This window comes from Thamnophis elegans, chromosome 1 (genome assembly GCF_009769535.1).
Source record: "Thamnophis elegans isolate rThaEle1 chromosome 1, rThaEle1.pri, whole genome shotgun sequence".
NCBI classification, from domain to species: domain Eukaryota; kingdom Metazoa; phylum Chordata; class Lepidosauria; order Squamata; family Colubridae; genus Thamnophis; species Thamnophis elegans.
In genome coordinates this window covers 70,123,736-70,136,254 of record NC_045541.1, presented here as the reverse complement: position 1 = coordinate 70,136,254, position 12,519 = coordinate 70,123,736, and the positions used below count along the sequence as shown (strand labels likewise).

Here is a 12,519-nt window from a genome sequence, read left to right as displayed (position 1 = left end):
CAGTTGGCTGTATCTCTTACAAATATTTATGCATCAGAAGGTATCACAATTCAGCAATTTTGATGATGAGTTCCTTAAAGATAGTATTCAATTTGTAGGCACATTCTGAAGGTAGTATATTCTGGTAGCCGTTCAGTAAAATGGAATGTTTGAAATACAATCTCCAATAGGGAGCGTGCAAACTTCTTTGAGATACGATATCTGGTACTTGTTGGTTAGAACAAGACAGAAGTATGTTATGTGGGCCAGGACCTAATTTGCATAAAGACACCTTTCTGTGTCTAGATATCAGTGTGATTTTGTTCAGCCTTTTTCTCTGGGCTTATTTCCAAATACTTACATTTTAGTTTCATTTCATTTTGTAAACATATAAATGTGTACATTTTGTAAGGTTCCAGCAGTTTTCCCCGAGCCACTGAGATGCCAGAGTGAGACTCGAGACGAGGCTTGCAAAAAGTATCAGCTTTTATTTATCTCCATAGCAAAAACTGGGTGACAAAACTATATCTAAAGCATACAAACAAATGCATGTAAGGAATAGCCACAGCCTGCCAGAGTGGCTCAGAGGATTATATACATTTTAGGTAGATAGAAACAAAGTTCATCCAATCAGAGACAAAGGTTTGTTACCAACGTGATCTTTAAAGCGTTCTTTTGTTCAAGCTCCTGTCTCTGCTGCCTTATCTGTGGAGTATTCCTATAGCCTTGTGTAGGGGGTGGCTGCTCCCCTTTGCCAACTTGTTTTTCAGCAGAATGCTTTAAGGATTTATGAGCCAGGAAAACTCCCTAGTTGGTTCCTTTATGCAGCCTGTGTAACAATTTCTTCTATGTTTTCAAGAATGTCCCTAGCTTTGAAACCAAGAATAGAAATGAAACACAGCAGTGAGTTAACATTTGCAGTCCAGTATTAAAGTTCCAATTTGCTAGACTAGAAAACAACTAATTTCTGACAGTATACAATAATATAAGCAGAAGCAACTATTGATTCATATACTCCTTCAATTTTATTCCATATAAACATTGTTTTAAGCATCACTTGGTTATATTGGGATAAAACAAAGGCCACAAAGTAGTTACCCATGTTTTAATCTAACATTTGAGGTGAATCCATACTCTGTAATTAGTTTATGGATCATTGTTTTAGGCCAGAAGATTGAAATAACTCAGCAAACTGGTTAAATTAATCTTGGGAAGTGTGTTTTATTACCACAGCCCCAGTACTCCATTTTCTTCAACCAATATTTAGAAATTTCCTGAGAACTTGCATGCAGGAACTGTCACAGGACATTAAAACATTTAGTTTTAATATCGAAACTAAGATATTAGATACCAATTATCAGAGATAGCCATATTTGTCTGTAAGCTTGTCATTACATTTATTCAGAAAAGCTAGATAGAATTTTTTTTTACAAATTCTTCATTAAAAACATGGAACTACAAGGGTTTCACTTTTACTATATCATATTTTCAGTTCTGAACTGGAAGACAAAAAAAAGGTTTCCACAATTTTCACAAGTTGATAGTGTGGTTGCCTCATATTCAAGTAAACAGAAGAGGTTAAGCATGTCAGTGTAACTGTCAGGGGGCACAGTCCTATTCTCACTTTAGTTCCCCTTTCAAATTTTGTGGAACTGTCTTCCAAGTAAGCAAAGGAAGGATTGCAATATTAAATTTTTGCCTAAACTGATCACAACCACTTTTCCTTTATATATGACTGGTCACTTAATGGCTGTTCAGTTACAACAGACCTCTGCCCCCCGCCCCCCATCCCCAGCTACTTATAAACCCATTTCAAAGTTATGGTTGCTGCAATGCCCCTATGGTCATTCACCCTGATGACTGACTGCAAGAACAGAAGCGATGTCATTTTAAGTATGCCCGCAAACGTTTGTGGGTGCACCGAAATGGCAAACATTAAGCTGCCACAAAGCCCAGGGAGGAACATCTTCATTTTGCTGCCTCTGCAAACTGCTTTAAGGCAACAAAATGGAGTGGTTTCCCCTCATTCATGTTTTAGCGGGCCCAGTTACCACTTTGTACACTCTTTCACAAATGCTAAAAGTTCAATTTCATGGAAGTGTATGGTAGCTTCTATATTCAGAGCTATATTTAGGGAATCCAGCCCAACAGAAGCAGCAGTAACTGCATTATAAAGTAGACAGCCTTAATTGATCTCTTAATCCTTGCCTTATCGCAATTGTTGAAAGATTCACAACACAATACAACAAGGAGACAGGTGATGAGAATACAATCCCTTCCAAAGTCCAATTTGGACTTGACGTTTGGAAAAATAGCTTATATTACTATTTGAAACTTGTAGGAATTTGTAACTCCTTTTCCTGCACGGAAACAAATCTCTTTATATTTTCTTTCCATCCATTACTAATTATAATACACTACACTGAAGAAGCTGTTTAGAATCCCTTTGAATATAGAAGACGTTTTCCCAAGAAAACTGCAGGTAGTTTCCAGGGGCCAAGTCATCTAAATCTCATACAAAAAGTAATTCGGTTACTGCTGTTTTTCCAAGGCTGACTTGATACATTACAGAGGTGCGCTTTGTTTTTTGTATTCTCCATTATTTCCTGTTCCTAGAGCTTGGCAACTATCGCTGAATAAATGTACTTCTCAACTACATTTCGAGACCTGCGTTATGCCCAGCAAGTGCATGACGGGAATGGTAGTTTCCACGACCACCCCGTCCTCCGGATGCGGAAGTGGATTGTGTTCGCCGGACGGTGAGGTCACGCGGCGGGGGTTGTGGCTCTAACGGGGCGTGAGCGAGTGGAGAGGTTCTGCTTCCGGCCTCTTGCTGGAGGTTCGCGCGCGATTCGTGGCCTGTGGCGTGGTGGCGTGGTGGCGTTTAAAAAAAGCTGAACCGGATTACCGAAAGCCGAATCTTCTTCCTCCTCCTCGGCCTTCGTGTCCCCGAAGCCGCCACAAGGATTAACACCCCGAGGGATCATTAGACCATTACAATAGCCATAGGGGGATTATCCTGCGCGCCATGTCCCTCATATGCTCCAGTGAGTGACCCGCTTTCTCCTCGGCTCTCGTTCTTCCCGCACAGCTGCGGCCTCGCGTGGAGGGAGGAGGCGCACGCGCGAGAGGGGCTCCCCTTTCATCAGCCCCAAGCGTTTGGCGGTTAACTGGCAGTTTCTAATATTGAGATGTCTGAGGGGTTGTAGTGCTTACAGTCAGTGGGAGAGGATGATGGTCGCTATTGTAGACTACAGATAGACAGGCAGGAGCCGAGAGGCCGTCACAGGAGAAAGCAAGCCCTCCCCCCCCCCCCCTCTCCAGAAGGCAGGACACCAAACAATGCATTCAGTAATCCATTTAATAAATGTGAGGAGGAGAAGAAACCCTTCTTCACAGTTTGGTACCTGGTCTCTGAACAGTTACTAGAGGAAGATAAAGCTTACACCTCTCAATTGTACATCTTAGGGAGATTTTATTTTTAATTGATCACACTTTTTCATAAATAGTGGAGTCGGCTGGAAGCAGTAATTTTTTCAGAAATATCTGCTATCTGTTATTGTAGGTATCCCACATCTCTAACCTTTCATTTTATTTTTCTTCAGTGAATCTGCTTCTCATATCTCACATCTTATTGTATTTTATTTTTATTCCTTTAGCTTGTTAAAGGGAAAGTTTGTATATATATTTTCCAGTCATATTCTCAATTGTTTGACTACGTTTCGATTATATAAATTACACATTCAGTGATGTGGGCATACATTGCATTTGCATCTTAAGGCATTAAGAAATGCCTTTGAGACTGATTTGTATAGATGTATTTCTAATAGGAATAACGTTTTATTCCCAATCACTAATCTTGTTTAAAGCTTCATGTCTTCCATTTAATCTCTGGCTTTCCACATAGGGAGAAATGCCTACATACATTTTTGGAATATATAAATTATCTAGCTCTATTCTGGGCTAATTAAGGGATTTATTTTAGTTACCTTCATTCTGTATGTTGAGATTGGGAGTAGTGGACTCATACATCTGTTTTCTAGATGACTTTCAGTACTAGTATCTGTCAAAAGAGATGGGTGGAAGTTGGTCAGTGTTTGATGATCTTTCCTGCATTTTGACTCCTGTTTGGTGGCTTTAGCATGACTTTATGGCTTTCTTCAGTACCCCCTCGTGTTCTCCATGCTATTTAACATATGTATCAAATTACTGGCATCTGGAATTTGGGCAACATGTATTAGCAATAATTAGCAATGATACTAAATCCTGTCTCTTCTTTCCAATGAAATTCAAAGAATCTTGCTATTCATTGAGGCTTAACACAAAACAAAGATATTCCCAATCAGTCAAAATACTGTTTGAGCATTAGACATTTAATCTGTCTTGAAGATTCGGTCAGCAGTTTCCATGTAATTCCAGATTTAGACTTCAATGTAGATGTCTACACTTTAGTGGTATCCAGAAATATACAAACTGTGCTATTTTTCAGAGTGTCCTGTTTGCCAATAGTAACATATTTTAATTATATCCCCCTGTTAATATAATGTGCTCAAAGGAATGCTTTGAAAATTACTTGGTAATTTCAACTAAGATGCACCCACCCACATTAGGAAGATTTCTAAATGTCTAATTCCCTGATTCCAGCAATTTTACTAGTCAAGATTCTCATCACTCAAAAGTTGTCCCTGTAAATGCACTGCCCTTGAAACGATCATATTTTACTGCACTGATTTTTGCAATAATTTTTGACAGGATATATAACATATTTTCAAATTGAGAGCATGGATATATATATTTGAATATGTTAAAATTTTGCTCTCGGAGGAAAATTCTAAAATTACAATGGCAACAAGCATTTTTAACTCTGGCTAGAAAAACAAGTTTCAATAAACTAATAAAATTAAGTTTTAATATTTTTTATGTAGTACCTATCAACTTAACAATTAAACTGTTGTCTTACATCAAACTTTTAAATTATACCTCTATTTTCTACTAGTGTTTTATGGCCACAATAAATGTTATTTACTGGTAGCATACTGGTATGCACAATAAGTTTTTAATGAGTTTAAAAGTCTTTAAGTGCAACTTTTTATGTGAATTTTATTTTATCTTAATACAGTGATGGTGAGCTGTTTGGGCTTGGTGTGTCAAAAATTCAAAAAATGCCTAACTTAACTCTGCTATGTATCCCCACTCCCAATGAACAAAAGACAAACAATTATGTATCTGTCTTGCCAATCATCGAGCCCCCCCCCCCCCCCCCCGAATAGGGATAGTTGGCAGCAGTGCTGAGACTTGGCCTGAAGCACCAAGGATCCCATAGCACAATTTGTTAAGTATTCATATTTTCAAAAAGAATAGAAAGATACATATTAACACTGTTGATAGAAGACATGCCTATGAAAAGTTGGTCCTGTGGTTTGTAAATTACTAAATACAGCATTTTTTCCTAACCTCCACCTTTTTTCATGCAGTTTCTAATGAGGTACCGGAGCATCCCTGTCTGTCTCCAGTCTCAAACCATGTTTATGAGCGAAGACTGATTGAAAAGTATATTGCAGAGAATGGGACTGATCCAGTGAACAACCAGCCACTGTCTGAGGAACAGCTGCTAGATATCAAAGGTAAGGAAGATCAGGAGAATTAGTTTGTTGAATCCAGAATACCTAATCTGACTGATCTCTTACAACCTTGTATGGAAGTCTTGAAAATATTTGTTAGTTTATAGTAAGAGGTAAAGCAATTCCAAAATATCATGGTCAGGTTTATAGGGAGGGTTGTTCAACAGATCCATTTAGAACAATTAATATTTCAAAAAAGTGCTACTTGTATAAATCTTATTTATTAAATTATAAGATGCCCATCTCCCTAACCAAAGCAACTCTTGACTAAAATGTATATCTGGTACTTCTCCCTAATCAGAAATCCCACCTATGTTTATGTTTGCATTTTTTTACTTTGTACTTTGTCCATTATTTCCATGTTGCTCTTTCAAACTGATTTGCTTGAACATCTGTCTCCAACTATACTTATATTAACATCTGATCAGATTTTTATAAAACATGTGTCCATTCTGCAGCTTCTGCAACTGTCAGAGCCACAGTTTAAAGGCTTGTGAGAGTAAATATTGGGGTTCTCTAGAATTAATGCTTGTATATATTTCATTCACAGTTGCCCATCCAATTCGGCCTAAGCCTCCTTCTGCTACCAGTATTCCAGCTATCCTGAAGGCACTACAAGATGAATGGGTATATATGTATTAATACAATAATCCAGAATTATTATTTTATTGTAAGCAAGTAATTTCTGCCACTCATGTAACACCAACAATCAGATTTTGTGGTCGTTCAACAAGGGAGTCGTAAAAATAATTAGGCTGGTTTCAGATGTCATGAAAACTATCCATTTTCACTTTATTTTTCCTATTCATAAGAGTGGGAAAACCAAGGCAGAAATTAATGGGCTGCTTATGCTGTCATGCTGTGTGTTCACAGTTACTAAGCCAGCACATCCAGATATTGTTACATACAATATTAATGTACTGAATTACTTCCTTCAGGATGCTGTCATGTTACACAGTTTCACTTTGCGGCAACAACTTCAGACTACACGCCAGGAACTTTCTCATGCACTCTACCAACATGATGCTGCCTGCCGTGTCATTGCTCGTCTCACCAAAGAGGTGACTGCTGCAAGAGAAGGTATAGAATATGTATTTCTATTCTTTTAATGGGATGCAAGGAGAGTCCCCATTATGCCAACTGTGTTAAACCTGCCAAATCATCTCATTCTTCACAGCTTTGGCAACTCTGAAACCCCAGGCTGGCCTTATTGTTCCCCAAGCTATACCCTCTTCACAACCAAATCCTATGGTACGTTCCACATATTTTCGTAATTCTCTTCATGCTGTGCCTTCTTTCTCTGAACTAAAATGCTGTATTTGCTCTTTTTTCCAGGGTGCTGGTGAACCAATGGATCTAGGAGAGTTGGCAGGAATGACGCCAGAAATTATCCAGAAAGTAAGAATCAGAACTACAGATAAACAGTTATAATACATTGGCCTGAGCTGTTAAATATAGAAATCATTGTGACATTTCTGTAGTAGGAATGCACAAAATCATGTTGAGTATGGAACTTTGCAAAACATCTAATTTTAGGCACTATCACAGCATATGTTTTCTAATTTTTATAATGTTTTTCTGTCTTGCAGCTTCAAGACAAAGCCACAGTGCTGACCACAGAGCGCAAAAAGGCAAGTGCCCCTTTTTACTAAACTAGGCTGTGGAATCTGAGGTGTTTCTGGGATGTGCATATAAATTCTGTAAGGTAATTTGTGTTCTCGGTAGATGGATTTTGTTTTCTTCTTTTGCAGAGAGGGAAGACTGTGCCAGAGGAACTGGTGAAACCAGAAGAACTTAATAGATACCGGCAGGTGGCTTCACATGTGGTAAATATATGATCAATTGAGAAGGTTATGCTAAGAGTCCTGAATATTCTTAAATTTCTTTAACAATACTGGTGAATTTCCTCCTTTCACCCTGATGGAACAACATTTAAATTAATGATAGTTCTTTACATTTTAGACATTATTGTACTCTAGAATGTCTGAGTGTATATACTCTTTTTAAAAATACAGAATTTCTTGTATCCACATGCTAGCTCTGCATCAACTTAGCAGTATATCTTGGTCTTTACTACCAAAATCCAGTTAGTAGAGTTTTGATCGTAATTTTAATCTTTGTTCCTCTGTTTCATTATGTAACAATTATGGGTAATTGTTTTGCTTTATTGATGCTGGATTTCCTTTTTGCTTTTTCTGCTAATGTTGCAAATTTACTACATCTTGCCAGGATAAAAACTGCTTAGTTTTTAGGAGCATCAGCAAACAAAAATATGGACTAAACACAAATATCTCTCACACGCACACATACAGAGAAACCCAACTTTTGTAAAAACCTCCTCTTATCTTGTTCTCTGGTCAGTGAATAAAATGAGAAGATTTGGAATGCTAATTGTGATACTTTGTGTTTTTAAAAAGGGATTGCACAGTGCCAGCATCCCTGGCATCCTTGCTCTTGACCTGTGTCCTTCTGATACCAACAAGATCCTCACAGGTATGTTAAGACTTCTGCTTTCTCTCCCCCCCACCTCCCCCAAGCTGTTTTTTGCTCCATGTTTATATTTGAAAGGATAGGAGTTTACAACTCATTTTCGTGTTGATGACATCTGTTTCCATGAAGCACCAGTAGTAATGTTACCGCAATATTATGCCACTTTTATGTATTTTAAGTCAACCACTGAAGAATGCTTTCTATAAATAAATTCTGTTGCTGAGCTGCTCTGGTTTCTGGTATTTATCTTCTTTGCAGGTGGGGCTGATAAAAATGTTGTTGTCTTTGACAAGAGCTCAGAACAGATCCTGGCCACCCTGAAAGGTCACACAAAGAAGGTCACCAGCGTAGTCTTCCATCCATCCCAGGTAAGAATTCTGGATTTTCTGCAGTTTTTTTCTGTGAAAGAATCTCTTAGGTGATTGAAAGAATTAGGTTTACCAGGTTTACAAGTAGTCTTCCATAATTGGTATTTAAGGAGATGGACTTCTCTTTGCCCTCCAGGAACTGGTGTTTTCAGCATCTCCAGATGCTACTATCCGGATTTGGTCTGTCTCTGGCGCTTCCTGTGTGCAGGTTGTACGAGCCCATGAAAGTGCTGTCACAGGGCTGAGTCTTCATGCAACTGGAGATTATCTTCTCAGCTCTTCTGATGATCAGGTGAGAATGAATGCAGAATATCTTTTAGCCTAGATTTAAAAAAAAATAAGAATTCAACATAATAATAAAGTCTTCTGGAAACAATTACTTATGTACAGCCTCGACCTTTGCTTTTTATAGTATTGGGCTTTCTCTGACATCCAGACTGGCCGTGTTCTCACCAAGGTCACAGACGAAACTTCTGGCTGTGGTATGGATCTTGCATTTAGAATCCAAATTGTGTATTCTGTGAGACATGCTTGAACAAGTGTGGTCTCAATGTGTTGGACATGTGGGAGGGAAGAAGTTAGTTGGAGCTCCCTCATTTATTCAGTGATCCAATATTCTTTCCTGCAGCTCTCACCTGTGCTCAGTTCCATCCTGATGGGCTTATTTTTGGGACAGGAACAATGGACTCCCAGATTAAAATCTGGGACTTAAAGGTAAGAATTGGCTTCTTATATGACAGTGCTTGAAAGTTTTACTTTGCAAGCCTGATTATTAAGGATTTGCTGACATTGACCATGCATAGTCTAAAGTATTCTTATCCTTTTAGAGGTTTTGAATTAGAAATTGAATATTTAGTACATCAGTATCTTAACTAGAGCTAGACCATTAATAATTTATTTAGTAGGTTAGTTTAGTTGATATTAAATACCATTATTTAGAAAGTTCTTATGCTAATGTTAAAGAGCATGGAAGTCTCCTTGACTTCTTAGTTAGAGGGAAAGACTTAGGAGTTCTATGTCAAGTGTTCCTCCTCTTCTAAAGATGTAGATAAAGATGGGGAACATTTCAAATAACTCCTACTTTCCTGAAGTATAATCATCATTGTTTTGAATCGAAAGAGATGTGCAACAATTATGTTTATATTTTTATTGGCTTTTTAAGGTATCTAAATGGTTATGTAAAGTGTTATGGGAAACATTTGCTTTGACAGGTGGAATATCTTTTTAAAGTAAAAAAAATAGCTGTTACTGTTACGAACTCTAAAGGTTCATTTCATTCTCTTTCAAACAGTTTTTTAGTCTTGAGATCTGATCTATCTGAAATATCTATCCTAGATATTGCTGTCAATGTTATGTAGAACAAAATATTATATGGAATATAATATGGAATGTAAAATATATGGAATGTAGAATGAACGGTCACATCTCTGTTCATGGTGAAGGCAGAGAAGAGACAGGAGTTGCATTTGTTTGGAGGGTATAACAACACTCTAATATCCACTAATTACTTGCCTTCCTCAGGAACGGACTAATGTCGCTAACTTCCCTGGACACTCTGGTCCCATTACTAGCATTGCCTTCTCCGAGAATGGCTACTACTTGGCCACTGCTGCTGATGATTCCTCAGTCAAACTTTGGGATCTCCGCAAGCTGAAGAATTTCAAGACGCTGCAGCTGGATAATAACTTTGAGGTTTGCCTAGTTACATTTTGTTTGTCAGTTCTGTATTTTTTATTCTTCTTTGTTTTAATATAGCCACTGAAATCTCTTCCGACAGATTTCATCTTGCTGCTTTTAAAGCTTTAGAATCTCCTCCTTGAAATGGAACAAAACCTGTTGTCTCTATGCTATATGAGAGATTGGTTTCTTTTGAAATGTGCGCACCCTCACAATACAGGTGGCTTACATTATAGCACAATACAAAAACAATCCAAACTATAACAAATAGTCAGTAGTTCCCATAGAATCACTGCTAGGTTCAATTATGACATAGACTAACATTCCAGGAAGACTACAGAAGAGCAGTATTTCCTGAACATTAATAGGGAAGGTGCACCATTCCTGACATTGGGAATGCAAACTTGTTCAGAATATAGGAATCATAGCAGAGACTGTTATTTCAATGATCCCTTTCCCCCTAAAGTGGCGATTTATGGCATGTTCTCTTTACTTGTTTGAATTGGCTGGATAGATTTAATCAAAGTAGAAGAATCTTAGATCATGTGAATAGATCATGCTTTGCTTCTAGAAACCTATTTTCTGTGCCTTTCCTCTTTAGGTGAAGTCTCTCATCTTTGATCAGAGTGGTACCTATCTGGCCCTGGGTGGTACTGATGTCCAGGTGTTCATCTGTAAACAATGGACAGAAGTTCTTCATTTCACAGGTATGAGATTGTTGGCCTTTGTATCATTCTCCACAGGTACTGTACAATATTGTCATTTGTATTGATCGCTAGAATCAGTAGTTTCATTATTTCTGCTGCCTTCTGTTTCTTTGAAGTGATAACCATAGAGTGAAAAATATCTTGTCTGACTTTTTTCCCTTTTTTTCTACAGAGCACAGTGGGCTGACAACAGGAGTAGCCTTTGGGCACCATGCTAAGTTCCTCGCTTCCACAGGCATGGACAGAAGCCTGAAATTCTACAGCCTGTAGCTTCTGTTTCTAGGATGCAAAGCTGCTGGATCCTATTCTCTGCTGTAATGAAAAACTATGGGGTAAACATGGGGTGTTGGACTGATGGAACATCGTGAACATTATAGCTGTTGATGTCAATTTTCTGTAGCAAGGAAAATTGCCCTCAGTTTTAAATACATTTGTTTTCCTCTCTGTTTGTTTTTCATGTAGATTTGTAACTGTAAGACTACTTAGTCAAATCCATCCACTGCTGACTCTAGTAGGGACAGTCAGAGATGAATGTGAAGAAAGGGAGGGTGAGATGTGCATATTTTTGTATGCTGCTCTCTAGTTTCATTAAAAAAAAAACCGGTTCAATTATAACAAGGTGTTTTGGGTGATATCTCACATTTCAAACATTTGAATTTTGAACTACATTTTGCCAACATACACAGTTGGCTGTATCTCTTATGAATGCTTATGCATCAGAAGGTATCAGATTACCACAGTTCAGCAATTTTAATGATGAGTTCCTTAAAGATAGTATTCAATTTGCAAAGATGCAAATGCATGCTACTTGGAGATGTGAAATCTGGTATTTGTTTCATTAGAATAGACAATAGTATGCTCTGTGGTCCAGGACTCTAGGTGCATAAAGGCACCTTTCTGTGTCTAGATATCTGGGATTTTGATCAGTCTTTTTCTCTGGGCTTCTTATTTCCAAAGACTTTCATTTTAGTTTCATTTCATTTATGTCGTAAATATATAAACATGTACATTTTATTCTGTATTGTTTTAAGCATAGCCTGGCTATACTGGGATAAAACAGGCCACAGAATAGTTACTCTATCATTTTAAGTGAATTTGCTTTGTCTGGTTAATTTATGGATCACTGTTTTAGAAGTTTGAGATTACTGAGCAAACTGGTTAAATTAATCCTGGCAAGTGTGTTATATATAGTATATAGCAAGTAAAACATATTGTCAGGATTTTTCTGGGGACTTAAAGGAATTGTCACAGGACATTAAAACACCTAGTGCATTTTAGATATCAGTACCAGAGACAGACCATATTTGTCTGTAAGCTTATCATTACATTTATTCAGAAACATTAGAAAAAATTCACAACTTCATTTAAAGAATGAACTTCATTGTACTATAAAGGTATTGCCTTCCAGATCCTGAACAATGACTGCAAGGCAATAGCTAAGGTTGAACAGATCAAAGTAAGAACACATCAACTTCTCCAGAAATTTTTAAAAGAAGTTTGGTTATTTAAGTCTCATTAAAATAGAATGCTGTTTGAAAAATGAGGTGTGCTTATAAAGTCATTGGAGGATGCTACATTTTTATCACCTGACTTTTTATGGTATTGTGTTGTAAATCTTTCAACAGTTGTGATAAGGCTAGGATTAAAACATTCCACTTAAGGCTATCTGCTTCATAA

The 12,519-nt window shown here is 37.6% G+C and overlaps 1 protein-coding gene across 1 annotated transcript; it reads left to right on the top strand.

The window, feature by feature from the left end:
• Nucleotides 1-2,773: 2,773 nt before the first annotated feature.
• Nucleotides 2,774-12,173, top strand: PRPF19 (pre-mRNA processing factor 19). The gene is made up of 16 exons (XM_032221481.1): nucleotides 2,774-3,026; nucleotides 5,454-5,603; nucleotides 6,151-6,227; nucleotides 6,539-6,680; nucleotides 6,778-6,851; nucleotides 6,936-6,998; nucleotides 7,190-7,231; nucleotides 7,352-7,426; nucleotides 8,018-8,093; nucleotides 8,349-8,458; nucleotides 8,595-8,750; nucleotides 8,871-8,940; nucleotides 9,087-9,172; nucleotides 9,980-10,150; nucleotides 10,737-10,842; nucleotides 11,015-12,173. The coding sequence occupies exons 1-16, from the start codon at nucleotides 3,008-3,010 to the stop codon at nucleotides 11,110-11,112; spliced, it is 1,515 nt and encodes a 504-aa protein (XP_032077372.1). The 5' UTR covers nucleotides 2,774-3,007; the 3' UTR covers nucleotides 11,113-12,173.
• Nucleotides 12,174-12,519: the final 346 nt, after the last annotated feature.